Source organism: Callithrix jacchus, chromosome X (genome assembly GCF_049354715.1).
Source record: "Callithrix jacchus isolate 240 chromosome X, calJac240_pri, whole genome shotgun sequence".
Taxonomy (NCBI): Eukaryota; Metazoa; Chordata; class Mammalia; order Primates; family Cebidae; genus Callithrix; species Callithrix jacchus.
This window is the reverse complement of record NC_133524.1, coordinates 2,272,168-2,286,664: the sequence shown is the minus strand read 5'-3', so window position 1 is coordinate 2,286,664 and position 14,497 is coordinate 2,272,168. Positions and strand designations below refer to the sequence as shown.

Here is a 14,497-nt window from a genome sequence, read left to right as displayed (position 1 = left end):
TCTCCCAGAGTTGCTCGCCTTTGGGTAGAGCAGGTTTCTTTGTGTGACGGCTTCCGCTCCCTCTTCTGTCTCTTCTGTGCAGAAGGCATTTGGATGTTCTTTTAGTGCTGCTGGTGGTGGTGGTGGTGGCGGCACCAGGGGGTGTGGCCTGCTGCGGTTTCATGCCTGGCTGTTCCCTGCCAGGGAAGGGTGGATGATCAGGACCCCGTCCTGTCGCCTCTGTCCCTGGACTGGCTGCAACCTTCCCATGGCCCTGCTGAGATTCTAGGGACCGGGTGGACAAGCAGCGCTTTCTCAGTTACTCAAATGCTTTTCTCCTCTCTTTCTCTGTGTCTGTAAGTCTCTGCCTCTCTCTGTGACTCTGTCTCTCCTCCTCCTCTCTGTCACTCTGTCATTCTCTCCTTCCACCTCTACCCTCTCTCAGCTTTCCTCTCCCTTTCGGTTTTTCTCTTGGTTGGTCTGTCTCTCCTCAAGCCCCCTCCCTCACCCCCTTCTTCTGTCTGTTTTGCTCGGTCAGCCTCCCTTCTGCTCCCTCCCTCACTGCCTTCTGTCTTCTCCCTCTCCCTTTCTCCCTCCTCTCCCTCCCTCCCTCTTCCTCCCTTCTTCTGTCTTCTCTCTCTCTCCCTCTCTCCTCTCCCTCCCTCCTTCTCTTTCTCCTCTCTCTCTCCCTTTCTCCCTCTCTTTTTCCTCCCTCCCTCTTCCTTCCTTCTTCTCTGTCTTCTCTCTCTCTCCCTTCCTCCTCTGCCCCCTTCCTTCCTTCTTCTCTCCCTCCCCTCTTTCTCTCTCCCTTTGTTTCCCTCCCTATCATTCTTCCTCTTCTCTCTATCTCTCTTCCTGTGTCTCCCTCCCCTCGTGTCTCTTCCCTGCTCTCCCCTCCTCCGTCCCTTGCCCTCCTTCTCTCTCTCTCCCCTCTTTCTCCCTCTCTTTCTCTGCCTCTGTCCCTCTTTTTTTCTATCTCTTTCTTCCTATTTCCTCCCTCTCCTCTTTGAGTTCCATTTCCCCCCGTTCCCCGTGCATCTCTTTCTTTGTCTCTGTCTCTGTCTCCCTCTCTTCCTTGCCCTCCCTCTCTGTCCCCGCTCCCTCTCTGTCTGTCTCTGTTTCTCTCACTGTCCTTTCATCCCTACCACTCTCCTTTCTCCTCCCAGCAGAGAACTCTCCCTTACCCTCCCCTGTTGGAGACACGCCTCACCTGGGTTCACTGCTTGAGGCACAACATGTGCTTCTCATCATGAGTGTCCAGTCCCCCGTAAAATGCCGTCAGGTGCACAGATCACTGATTGACAATTCATTCTTCATCTCCCACCTTGCAATTGGCAGAGAGAGCTGCGGAGATTCCGTGCTTGCTCCTAACAGGGATGCGTCCCATACGCAGACGGGGCCACAGTGTTTCTTCATTCAGACTTTGGAGTTGGACATGCTGACTAGAACGATCTCGATGACACTGTGGTTTAAAGTACATGTGCATGGCCAGGCACGGTGGCTCACACCCGTAATCCCAGCTCTTTGGGAGGCTGAGGTGGACGGGTCACTTAGGGTCAGGAGTTCAAGACCACACTGGCCAACACTGAGAAACCCTGTCTCTACTAAAAAGTAGCTGAGTGTGGTGATGCATGCCTGGAATCCCATCTACTGGGGAGGCTGAGACAGGAGAATCGCTTGAACCTGGGAGAAGGAGGTTGCAGTGAGCTGAGATTGCACCATTGCACTCCAGCCTGGGCAACAAGAGCTAAACTCCATCTCAACAACAACAAAAAAGATGGAAAGAACAGACAGAAATTCATGACTGCAGGTTCTCACTTATACCTGGAAAGTACACACCAGGCTCTCATGGACACAAAGATGGGAAGAACAGGCCGGGCGCAGTGGCTCACGCCTGTCATCCCAGCACTTTCGGATGCCGAGGCGAGTGGATCACCTGAGGTCGGGAGTTCGAGACCAACTTGGCCAACATGATGAAACCTATCTCTACTGAAAATACAAAAAGTTAGCTCTGCGTGCTGGCACACACCTGTTATCCCAGCTACTCAGGAGGTTGAGGCAGGAGAACCACCTGAACCCTGGAGAAGGAGGAGGTTGCAGTGAGCCGAGATCATACCATTGCACTCCAGACTGGGTAACAAGAGCAAAATTCTGCCTCACAATTAAATAAATAATACATACTTATATACATATAACATATGCAAATACACGTCATGTATACACATGTGTATACATATGAATATGTATACATGCAAAGTCAGGTACATGTGCATACAATGTTTTCTTTTACATATATATGAAAGAAAAGTACAAATTTATAGGCATTTGAAAATGCATCTGTGCATGCAAAGACGTGAACACGTATGTACATGCAAACGTCCGTCTAAGTGTATACCTTTCAGTGAATCGTGCATATATGCAGTTATACACCCAAGTGCACGGCAATGTAAACACGTTCACAAATACATATGCATATGTCCGAATATGCGTGCCTGCATTTCCATGTGCAGTACCTGTGCAGATACAGAATCCCTGATACGTGCATAACATGCATATGTATACATAGCTACGTTATGCATGTACATGTGTACACATTTGCATTAGTATCCAAGCGATGGTCTCTCAGTACAAGACAACGTGGTTCATGCGTGTTTCCAGAATGAGTCATCTTTGAGGTCATGTCCCCACAGCAAGGACGTCAGGGCAGGCACTCAGCCAGGCTTTGCCTGACAGGGGTGGGGTGTTCTGTGTCTGGGAGATAGAATCTGTCAAGCACAGAACCTCCGGTGGTAATTATGTTTATAGAATCATGGCCAGCGGGGCTGCCCTGTGGTCCGTGGTGAGGACCGGCCATGTTTATACTGAGGTCAGCATTTCCCAGAGGATGTCTGAACAGTTTGGTTGTGGGACACTCTGAAGAGGGAGTGCCATAGCAGCGATTCCTTTTTTTTTTAATCAAATGTGTTTTATTTTTTTATTATACTTTAAGTTCTGGGGTACATATGCAGATCATGCAGCTTTGATACCTAGTTCTACACGTGCCATGGTGGTTTGCTGCCTCCATCCCACCGTCATGTACATTAGGTATTTCTCCTAATGTTATCCTTCCCCCAAACCCCCCACCCCCTGCTCTCCCTCCCCTAGCCCCCCAACCCCCCGACAGGCCCCAGTGTGTGATGTTTCCCTCCCCATGTCCCTGTGTCCTCACTGTTCGACTCCCACTTATGAGTGAGAACATGTGGTGTTTGGTTTTCTGTTCTTGTGTCAGTTTGCTGAGAATGATGGTTTCCAGCATCATCCATGCCTCTGCAAAGGACATGAACTCATCCTTTTTCATGGCTTCATAGTATTCCATGGTGTCCGTGTGCCACATTTTCTTTATTCAGTCTATCACTGATGGGCATTTGGGTTGGTTTCAGGTCTTTGCTACTGTGAACGGTGCCGCCATATTCTTGTCCACATTTTTATTTCTGGAGACAGGATCTCTGTCGCCCAGGCTGCAGTGCAGTGGCTCAATCTCAGCTCAGGCAACCTCTGCCTCTTGGGCCCAAGCAATCCTCTCACCTCAGCCTCCTGAGTAGCTGGGACTATAGACAAGCACCACCACAGCCAGCTAACTTTTTGCATTTTTGGTACAGAAAGTGTTTCACTATGTTGCCCAGGCTGGTCTCAAACTCCTGACCTCAAGTGATGTGTCCTCTTCACTTGCCCAAAGGCTGGGATTACATGTGTGAGCCACCGCACCCAGCCTCCCAGAATTATTAATTGTCCAGGGGAACCCATTTGGTGACTTGGAAAATTCTCTCTGTGTGTGTGTTACTGCATTATCATTGTGGCTTTTTTTTTTTTTTCCTTTTTTTGAGACAGAGTTTTGCTCTTGTTGCCAAGGCTGGATTGCAATGGTGTCATCTCAGCTCGCCACAACCGTCGCCTCCTGGGTTCAAGCTATTCTCCTGCCTCAGCCTCCCAAGTAGCTGGGATTACAGGCATATGTCACCATGCCCCGCTAATTTTTGTATTTTTAAAGTAGAGATGGAGTTTGTCCATGTTGGTCAGGCTGGCCTTGAACTCCCAACTTCAGGTGATCCACCCACCTCAGAAAGTGCTGGGATACAGACGTGAGCACCTGCACCCTGTTGTGGCTATTGTTTTTAAACTCAAGGCATAGAGATGCAGAGATGGAAAGCAGGGAGGGACTTCAGTGATCTTCTAGAATGTTCCCCACCACATAGAAAGCAGGAAACGGGCTCAGGAGGAAGTCACAGCAGCCAGCTCCAGACCCCGCCCTCCAACGTCCTGGGGCATTTGTGCATCCTGGGAATCCGTCATTGAGATTTCTCCACTGTCTCCCCAGTCTAACTCCCTCTGATATTCCCTCTTGTGTAGCTGGGGTGATGATGGTCCCTCAGAGGAAAACCAGAGATGGATTTGAGGAACATTTCGGCCTGAACTACCTGGGGCACTTCTTGCTGACCAACCTTCTCCTGGATACCCTGAGAGAGTCAGGGTCCCCTGGCCACAGTGCGAGGGTGGTCACTGTCTCCTCCGCCACCCATTACGTTGCTGAGCTGAACATGGACGACCTTCAGAGCAGGTGGGTGCACCGTGTGAATAGTCATAACAGCATCTGTCCCAGGGGGGTTAAAAGTTACTGGTTCCCTGTGTCTGTGGGGTGTGGTGCTGCCTGCATCGGCTGGACACGGTTGCTCTAGGGACAGGGCTCCCTGCATCTGCTGGACACTGGTGCTCTGGGGACAGTGCTCCCTGTGTCTGCTGGGCAGTGGTGCTCCATGCATCTGCTGGACAGCGGTGCTCTGGGGACAGTGCTCCCTGTGTCTGCTGGGCAGTGGTGCTCCGTGCATCTGCTGGACAGCGGTGCTCTGGGGACAATGCTCCCTGTGTCTGCTGGGCAGTGGTGCTCCGTGCATCTGCTGGACAGTGGTGCTCTGGGGACAGTGCTCCCTGTGTCTGCTGGACAGTGGTGCTCTGGGGACAGTGCTCCCTGTGTCTGCTGGGCAGTGTTGCTCTGGGGACCGTGCTCCCTGTGTCCGCTGGGCAGAGGTGCTGAGAGTGTGATGCTCCATGCATCCTTGCCATCAGCTCTCCCTGCAGGACCGCGTAGACCTCGTGCCTCGGCCTCCATGCTGAAGGATTTACCTGGGACCCCCTAGCAAGAACAGCCCTGCCATGCCTGGATTCCCTAACCCCAGGCCTGAGGCAGGGCTGGGCGCGTGGGGGGCAAGTCTTCCGTGACCGCCGCTCGGGGCTCCAGGCATGTGTGTGGTGCCTGCTGTGCAGGAGGGCCTGGCGGGAGGGAGGAGGGAGGAGGGAGGAGGGAGGAGGGGTCTCAGCACAGTCAGCAGCACGTGCTGCAGACAACAGTCACTGAGCAACGCACGGAGTGGGACAGGGAACCCAGGGCATGTGGGATGCGGAACCCCGGAAATCTGGGATGCGAAACCCGGGCCATGTGGGACGGGGAACCTGGGGAATGTGGGACGGGGAACCCGGTGAATGTGGGAAGGGGAACCCCGGGAATGTGTGATGCGGGACCCGGGGAATGTGAGACAGAGAACCCAGGGAATGCGGGAAGGGGAACTCCGGAAATGTGGGAGCGGAAGCCCGGGAATGTGGGATGCAGAACCCGGGGAATGTGGGACAGGGAACTGGGGAATTTGGGACGCGGAACCTGGTGAACCTGGGAAGGGGAACCCCGGGAATCTGGGACGGGGAACCTGGCGAATGCGGGAAGGGGAACCCCCAGAATGTGGACGCGGGACCAGGGCATGTGACCTGCTTTTCGGGTATTCCTGCTCGCCAAAGGCAACAGCAACAGCCCTTCCTCCTACCGTATTGGTGGAGGGCCGCCTGCCTGTCATTCCGGAGCTCACTTTGGGGCTGATATTCGGGCTCAGAACAATCTCGGTGTCTTTTTTTTTTTTTTTTTTTTTTGAGACAGAGTCTCGCACTGTCGCCCAGGCTGGAGTGCAATGGCGCCATCTCGGCTCACTGCAGCCTCCGCCTCCCGGGTTCAAGCTATTCTCCTGCCTCAGTCTCCCGAGTACCTGGGATTACAGGCACCCGTCACCACGCCCGGCTAATTTTGTATTTTTAGTAGAGATGGGGTCTCTCCGTGTTAGCCAGGCTGGTCTCGAACTCCCGACCTCAGGCGATCCTCCCCTTTCCGCCTCCCAAAGTGCTGGGATGACCACAATCTCTGTTTTAAATAATGAAGGGGAGCAGATCAGATCCAGAACAAACCCACCCAACGGAAATGACAGCTACTTTCTAAAGCATTTAGATGTTACGAAGCAGATTCGTGCACTTAATAGAAATCGAGCATCATTATCACGTAAGAAACCTCAGAAAGGTTATCTTACCAACTGCAATTGATAGGAGAGTTGTTCTTCCTATAAAAGCACCTAGATATTGAAGAAAGGCTTTGAGGGCTTCATTCATATGCCATTCACTCTTTTTTTTTTTTCTTTTTGAGGTGAAGTTTTGCTCTATTACCCAGGCTGGAGTGCAATGGCGCCATCTCGGCTCACTGCAGCCTCCGCCTCCCGGGTTCCAGGAATTCTCTCACCTCAGCCTCCCAAGTAGCTGGGATTAGACACTCACCACGATGCCTGGCTAAATTTTGTGTTTTTAGTAGAGACGAGGCTTCATCATGTGGACTACGCTGACCTCAAAGTCCTGACCTCAAATAATCTACCCGCCTCGGCCTCCCAAAATGCTGGGATTACAGGTTTGAGCCACTGCCCCCAGCTGCCATTAACTCACTCTCTCTCTCTCTCTCTATATATATATATATCTATATATAGATATATATATATATATATTACATAGAATTATATAACGATTATATAATATATAATAGTATATACTAAAATTTTTTATATATACTTATATATAATTTTATTGCATTTTAGGTTTTGGGGTACATGTGAAGAACATGCAGGACAGTTGCATAGGTGCACACGTGGCAGTGTGATTTGCTGCCTTCCTCCGCTTCACCTATATCTGGCATTTCTCCCCATGCTATCTCTCCCCAACTCCCCACCCCCCACTGTCTCTCCCCTATTCCCCCCAACAGACCCCAGTGTGTGACGCTCCCCTCCCTGTATCCATGTGTTCACACTGTTCGACACCCGCCTATGAGTGAGAACATGCGCTGTGTGATTTTCTGTCCTTGTGTCAGTTTGCTGAGAATGATGGTTTCCAGATTCATCCATGTCCCTAAAAAGGACACGAACTCATCGTTTTTGATGGCTGCATAATATTCCATGGTGTATATGTGCCACATTTTCCCTGTCCAGTCTATCATCGATGGGCATTTGGGTTGGTTCCAGGTCTTTGCTATTGTAAACTGTGCTGCAGTGAATATTCGTGTGCATGTGTCCTTATAGTAGAATGATTTATAGTCCTTTGTATATATACCCAGTAATGGGATTGCTGGGTCAAATGGAATTTCTATTTCTAGCGTCCTAACTCCAAATACCTCTGACTGGGACCTAATTTAGCAATAGGGTCTTTGCAGATGGAATTAAGTCAAGACGAGGTCATTATAGCAGACCCTTGAGAAGGCCACGTGGGGACAGAGGCACAGAGTGGAGTGCTGCGGCCACAAGCCCAGGGATGCTGGAGCCCCCAGACCTCGGGGAGGCCGGAAGGATCCTCCCTTCCACCCTTACAGATACCCCAGAGTAACGTTCAATCGAACACCTAGGCACCCCATGCTCCAGTGAAGTGAACACATAATATGAACTCTTCCAACCTTGTTCTCGGTATAAGAAGGCCCCTACAGGCAATGATACGTGTCCTTTTAAGAGACAGGAGACACAGACGCTGAAGGAGAAGTCCGTCCATCCCTAGAGGATCTGGGAGGCAGGAAGCATGTCTGGGTCTTAATCCCTCTCCTGGTGCAGCAACATTCATATCAGATTAGAGCCCATATTGATGACCTCATTTTACCCAAATTACCTCTTTAAACATCCTAACACTCTGAGGTCCTCGGAGTTCAGGCTTTAACCTATGAATTTGAGAGATGACAGTGTTGGAAATAGATACTCAGTGCTGCAAAGAAAATCAGCCCTGAGACAGAGGATCTTTCAGACACGCAGTTTTTACTTCCCGGACTGCAGGAAGGGGACCCTCACTAGCCATTGTGCCACGAGAATGTGGAAAACAGAACCCCGGGAATGTGGGACGCGGAACCCGGGGCATGTGGGACAGGAACCCGGGGAATGTGGGACGGGGAACCCGGGGAATGAGGGACGGGGAACCCGGGGAATGAAGGACGGGGAGCCCCGGGGAATGCGGGAAGGGGAACCCGGGGAATGCGGGACGGGGAGCCCCGGGAATGCAGGATGGGACCCCGGGGCATGTGGGACAGGAACCCGGGGAATGTGGGACGGGGAACCCGGGGAATGAAGGACGGGGAGCCCCGGGGAAGGCGGGAAGGGGAACCCGGGGAATGCGGGACGGGGAGCCCCGGGAATGCAGGACGGGACCCCGGGGCATGTGGGACGGGGAACCCGGGGAATAAGGGAAGGGGAACCGGGGCATGTGGGATGAGGAATCCGGGAAATGTGGGATGCAGAACCCCGGGAAATGTGGGATGCGGAACCCCGGGAATGTGGGATGGGGAACCCGGGGAACGCGGGAAGGGGAACCCCGAGAATGTGGGACGCGGAACACGGGGAATGTGGGACGGGGAACCCGGGGCATGTGGGACGGAAACCCGGGGAATGTGGCAAGGGGAACCTCGGGAATGAGGGACGGGGAACCCGGGGAATGTGGGAAGCGGAACCCGTGGAACATGGGATGGAGATCCCGGGGAACAGGGGAATGTGGGACGGGGAACCCGGGGCATGTGGGACGGGAACCTGGGGAATCCGGGAAGGGGAACCCGGGGAATGAGGGACAGGGAGCCCCGGGAATGCGGGACGGGAACCCGGGGCATGTGGGACGCGGAACCCTGGGAATGTGGGACGGGGAACCCGGGGCATGTAGGAAGGGGGACCCGGGAAATGTGGAACATGGAACCCCAGGAACGTGGGACAGAAAACCCGGGGAACACGGGAAGGGGAACCCCGGGAATGTGGGACGCGGAACCCGGGGAATGTGGGACAGGGTACCAGGGGCATGTGGGTCGGGGAACCCGGGAATGTGGAACGGAGAACGCGGGGAATGCGGGAAGGGGAGTCCCGGAAACATGGGATACGAAACCCGGGGAATCTGGGACGGGAAACCCGGGGACTTTGGGACACGGAACCCGGAGAATGCGGGAAGGGAAACCCCAGGAATGTGCGATGCGGGACCCGGGGATGTGACCTGCTTGTCAGGTATTTCTGCTCGCCAAAGGCAGCAGCAACAGCCCTTCCTCCTACCGTATTGGTGGAGGGCCGCCTGTCTGTCATTCCGGAGCTCACTTTGGGGCCGATATTGGGGCTCAGAACAATCTCGGTGTCATTTATTTATTTTTTGAGGCAGAGTCTCGCACTGTCACCCAGGCTGGAGTGCAATGGCGCCATCTCAGCTCACTGCAACCTCCACCTCCTGGGTTCAAGCGATTCTCCTGCCTCAGTCCCCCGAGTAGGTAGAACACAGGTGCCCGCCACCACGTCAGGCTAATTTTTGTATTTTTAGTAGAGATGGGGTTTCTCCGTGTTTTCCAGGCTGGGCTCGAACTCCCGACCTCAGGCGATTCTCCCCTTTCAGCCTCCCAAAGTGCTGGAATGACAGGCCTGAGTCTCCGCGCCCGACCACAATCTCTGTTTTAAATAATGAAGGGGAGCAGATCAGATCCAGAACAACCCCACCCAACGGAAATGACAGCTACTTTCTAAAGCATTTAGATGTTACAAACCAAGTTCATGCACTTAATAGAAATTGAGCATCATCATCACGTAAGAAACCTCAGAAAGGTTATCTTACCAACTGCAATTGATAGGAGAGTTGTTCTTCCTATAAAAGCACCTAGATATTAAAAAAAGGTTTTGAGAGCATCGCTCATATTTTTTGTATTTTTAGTAGAGACAGCGTTTCTACTAATTTTCGTATTTTTAGTAGAGATGGGGTTTCACCATGTTGGTTAGGCTGGTCTAGAACTCCTGACCTCAGGCGATCTGCCCGCCTCAGCTTCCCAAAGTGCTGGGATTAATGCCTGGGCCACCGCGCCCGGCCACTTCCACCATTTTTTTTTTTTTTTTTTTTTTTTTGAGACATGAAACCCACATTGCTTTTCGTTTCCTGGTCTCTTCTTTGGCTTCTCCAGTCTGATTATGTAAAATGAATCCTGACCGGCCAGCAGGCCTTTAATTCTATCATTCTGTTTAATGTTTACCCAAAGGGTTGACACAGTTGAGAATCAGGCTTTCACACGACTCTCTCCTAGACCAGCAAAATCAGTATCAAGAGGGAAAGCGTTTGCCGCAGAGATGCTCGGCATTCTCAGGCCATACCCCACATCTGCTGAACCCAAATTTTGGAGAGCAGGGGTTGATGAAGAGACAGTCTTCAGGGAATTCTGATGCTAAAATGTGAGAAACTCTTGAATTTAAAATATGCCACTTACTTTTTGTATGAAAGATGTGGTTGTTGGCTTTCACCTGATAAAATCACTGCCAGTAATTAGTGTTAATTGCCAAAATTGATTTCCTGGCTTGGAAAATTAGCATTCCTGTGAACGAATAAATCACAGTATTGTCACGTATTCCAAAAATCCAAGGGAGTTTTACGCATGAGAGAACCACTGGGCTCATCCCTGTGGTGAAATAAATGTCAGTGGGAAGAATTTTGGAAGGCCGAGGCGGGCAGATCACCTGAGGTCAGGAGTTTGAGACCAGCCTGGCCAACATGGTGAAACCCCGTCTACTAAAATTACAAAAATTAGCCGGGCGTGGTGGTGGGCATCTGTAATCCCAGCTACTGGGGAGGCTGAGGCAGGAGAATTGCTTGAACCCAGGAGGCAGAGGTTGCAACCAGCTGAAATCGTGCCATTGCACTCTGACCTGTGTGACAGAGCAAGACTTCATCTCAACAACAACAACAAAATGAATGGAATAGGTGGACAGAATATATTGAGAATTGTTTGTAACTAATGCAACTGACTCTTGAAGAAATGAGTAGCTTGGTTACAAAGTTAAGTTATGGCCGGCTCTGGTGGCTGACACCTGTAATCCCAGCACTTCAGGAGGCCAAGGCAGCAGATCACCTGAGGTCAGCAGTTAAGACCAGCCTGGCCAACATGGTGAAACCCTGTCTCCACTAAAAGAAAACAAAACATTAGCCAGGCACGATGGTGGGTGCCTATAATCCCAGCTACTTGGGAGGCTGAGACGGGAGGACCACTTGGACCCGGGAGGTGGTGGTTTCAGTGAGCCAAGATCACGCCGCTGCTCTGCAGCCTGGGCGTCTGAGCAGGACTCCATCTCGGAAAAAAAAAAAGTTATATTTGGTGGTCAGGGATTATTTCCGTTAATGTTATTTCTACTTTGTCCACCACCCGATGCATGTTCCTGTTAAGAAATGACAGTAGAGAGTATCTCTGCACAAGGTCCGTCAATTGCACGACGTGCCGGGAAGTCCTGTTGCCAGGAAACAAACACTCCTGTTTTTACAGTAGCTCCAATTACAAGCAGAAAAAAGTTCAACATATCAACTATTCATTATTTAATTTATTGATGAGTAGAGGAGGAATTACTTTTTTTTTTTTTTTTTTTTTTTGATAAACAGTCTTGCTCTGTCACCCAAGCTGGAGTGCAGTGGCATCATTTGCTCACTGCAGCCTCGACCTCCCCGCCTCAAATGATCCTCCTACCTCAGTTTCCCATGTAGCTGGTGCTACAGGTGTGTGCCACCATGCCCACCTATTTTTTTTTAATATAATTTTATTTGTAGAGACAGGGTCTGGCTATGTTGCCCAGGCTGGTCTTGAACTCCTGGCCTCAAGTGATTCTCCTGCTTCACCTCCCAGTAGCTGGGAGCGCAAATGTGCACCACCACACCCAGCTAATTTTTAAATACTGTGTAGAGACAGGATCTCGCCATGTTACCCAGGCTGGTCTTGAACTCCTGGCCTCAAGTGATTCTCCTGCTTCACCTCCCAGTAGCTGGGAGTGCAAATGTGCACCACCACACCCAGCTAATTTTTAAATACTGTGTAGAGACAGGATCTCGCCATGTTGCCCAGGCTGGTCTTGAACTCCTGGCCTCAAGCGATCCTCCCGCCTAGCTTCTCTAGTCACTGGGATACTATGCTTTACGTCGTCATCTAGATTGGGTCTCACACTCACAGTTTAGGAACTTCGGGTCCATGTTTGATCTGTGTGCAGTGCGCCTGCTGCCATTTGACTCAGTCTCTTCTGCTACAGTCATGAAACCATGAATGAAGAATGTGGATAGTGTCTGTATTTCCTCCCAGGCATGAGCTATTGAAAACAAAGTTCTGGCCAGGTGCGGTGGCTCAAGCCTGTAATCCCAGCACTTTGGGAGGCTGAGGCGGGTGGATCATGAGGTCAAGAGATAGAGACTATCCTGGTCAACATGGTGAAACCCCGTCTCTACTAAAAATACAAAAAACTAGCTGGGTATGGTGGCGCGTGCCTGTAGTCCCAGCTACTCGGGAGGCTGAGGCAGGAGAATTGCCTGAACCCAGGAGGTGGAGGTTCTGGTGAGCTGAGATCGCGCCATTGCACTCCAGCCTGGGTAACAAGAGCGAAACTCCGTCTCAAAAAGAAAAAAAAAAAGAAAAGAAAAGTTCCACAAGAGGCGAGAGATCACTTGAGGTCAGGAGTTCGAGAATAGCCTGGCCAACATGGTGAAACCCCATCTCTACAAAAAATCAGCCCACCTTGGTCGTGGACACCTGCAACCCCAGCTACTTTGGAGGCTGAGGCAGGAGAACTGCTTGAACCAGGGAGGGGAGGTTGCAGTCAGCCAAGATCGAGCCAGTCCACTCCAGTCCAGCCTGAGTGACAGCGCAAGACAACCTCTCAAAAAACAAAACAAAACAACAACAACAAAAAAAACGGGACACGTATCTCCCAACATATCTTCTTTCCTGTGAGACCCTTAAATTTGTTGTATTTTATTTTATTTGAGATGGAGTTTTGCTCTTGGTATACATCAAGCACCCAGGCTGGAGTGCAGTGTAGATGATAGTTGTCAAGAATGTTCCATGTAGGTGATAGCTGTCAACAACGTTAAATGTCGATGATAGTTGTCAAGAATGTTACATGTAGGGGATAGTTGTCAAGAATGTTACATGTAGGGGATAGTTGTCAAGAATGTTACATGTAGGCGATAGTTGTCAAGAATGTTACATGTAGATGATAGTTATCAAGAATGTTACATGTAGATGATAGTTGTCAAGAATGTTACATGTAGATGATAGTTGTCAAGAATGTTACATGTAGGCGATAGTTGTCAAGAATGTTACATGTAGGCGATAGTTATCAAGAATGTTACATGTAGATGATAGTTATCAAGAATGTTACATGTAGATGATAGTTGTCAAGAATCTTACATGTAGATGATAGTTGTCAAGAATGTTACATGTAGGCGATTGTTATCAAGAATGTTACATGTAGATGATAGTTATCAAGAATGTTACATGTAGATGATAGTTATCAAGAATGTTACATGTAGATGATAGTTGTCAAGAATGTTACATGTAGATGATAGTTGTCAAGAATGTTACATGTAGGCGATAGTTGTCAAGAATGTTACATGTAGGCGATAGTTATCAAGAATGTTACATGTAGATGATAGTTATCAAGAATGTTACATGTAGATGATAGTTGTCAAGAATGTTACATGTAGATGATAGTTGTCAAGAATGTTACATGTAGGCGATAGTTATCAAGAATGTTACATGTAGATGATAGTTATCAAGAATGTTACATGTAGATGATAGTTGTCAGGAATGTTACATGTAGATGATAGTTGTCAAGAATGTTACATGTAGATGATAGTTATCAAGAATGTTACATGTAGGCGATAGTTGTCAAGAATGTTACATGTAGGCGATAGTTGTCAAGAATGTTACATGTAGGCGATAGTTATCAAGAATGTTACATGTATGTAGGCGATAGTTGTCAAGAATGTTACATGTATATGATAGTTATCAAGAATGTTACATGTAGATGATAGTTGTCAAGAATGTTACATGTAGATGATAGTTGTCAAGAATGTTACATGTAGATGATAGTTATCAAGAATGTTAAATGTAGGCGATAGTTATCAAGAATGTTACATGTAGGCGATAGTTGTCAAGAATGTTACATGTAGGCGATAGTTATCAAGAATGTTACATGTAGGCGATAGTTATCAAGAATGTTACATGTAGATGATAGTTATCAAGAATGTTACATGTAGATGATAGTTGTCAAGAATGTTACATGTAGATGATAGTTATCAAGAATGTTACATGTAGGCGATAGTTGTCAAGAATGTTACATGTAGGCGATAGTTATCAAGAATGTTACATGTAGGGGATAGTTGTCAAGAATGT

At 49.5% G+C, this 14,497-nt stretch overlaps 1 protein-coding gene across 1 annotated transcript in view; it reads left to right on the top strand.

Annotated features, from left to right (window-relative positions):
* The window catches only part of DHRSX (dehydrogenase/reductase X-linked), a 195,705-nt gene that overhangs the window by 140,099 nt on the left and 41,109 nt on the right, over nucleotides 1-14,497 (top strand). The window contains exon 5 of the mRNA XM_078362397.1: nucleotides 4,366-4,573. Within this exon, the coding sequence (XP_078218523.1) occupies nucleotides 4,366-4,573 (208 nt within the window). The remainder of the gene's footprint in view (nucleotides 1-4,365; nucleotides 4,574-14,497) is intronic.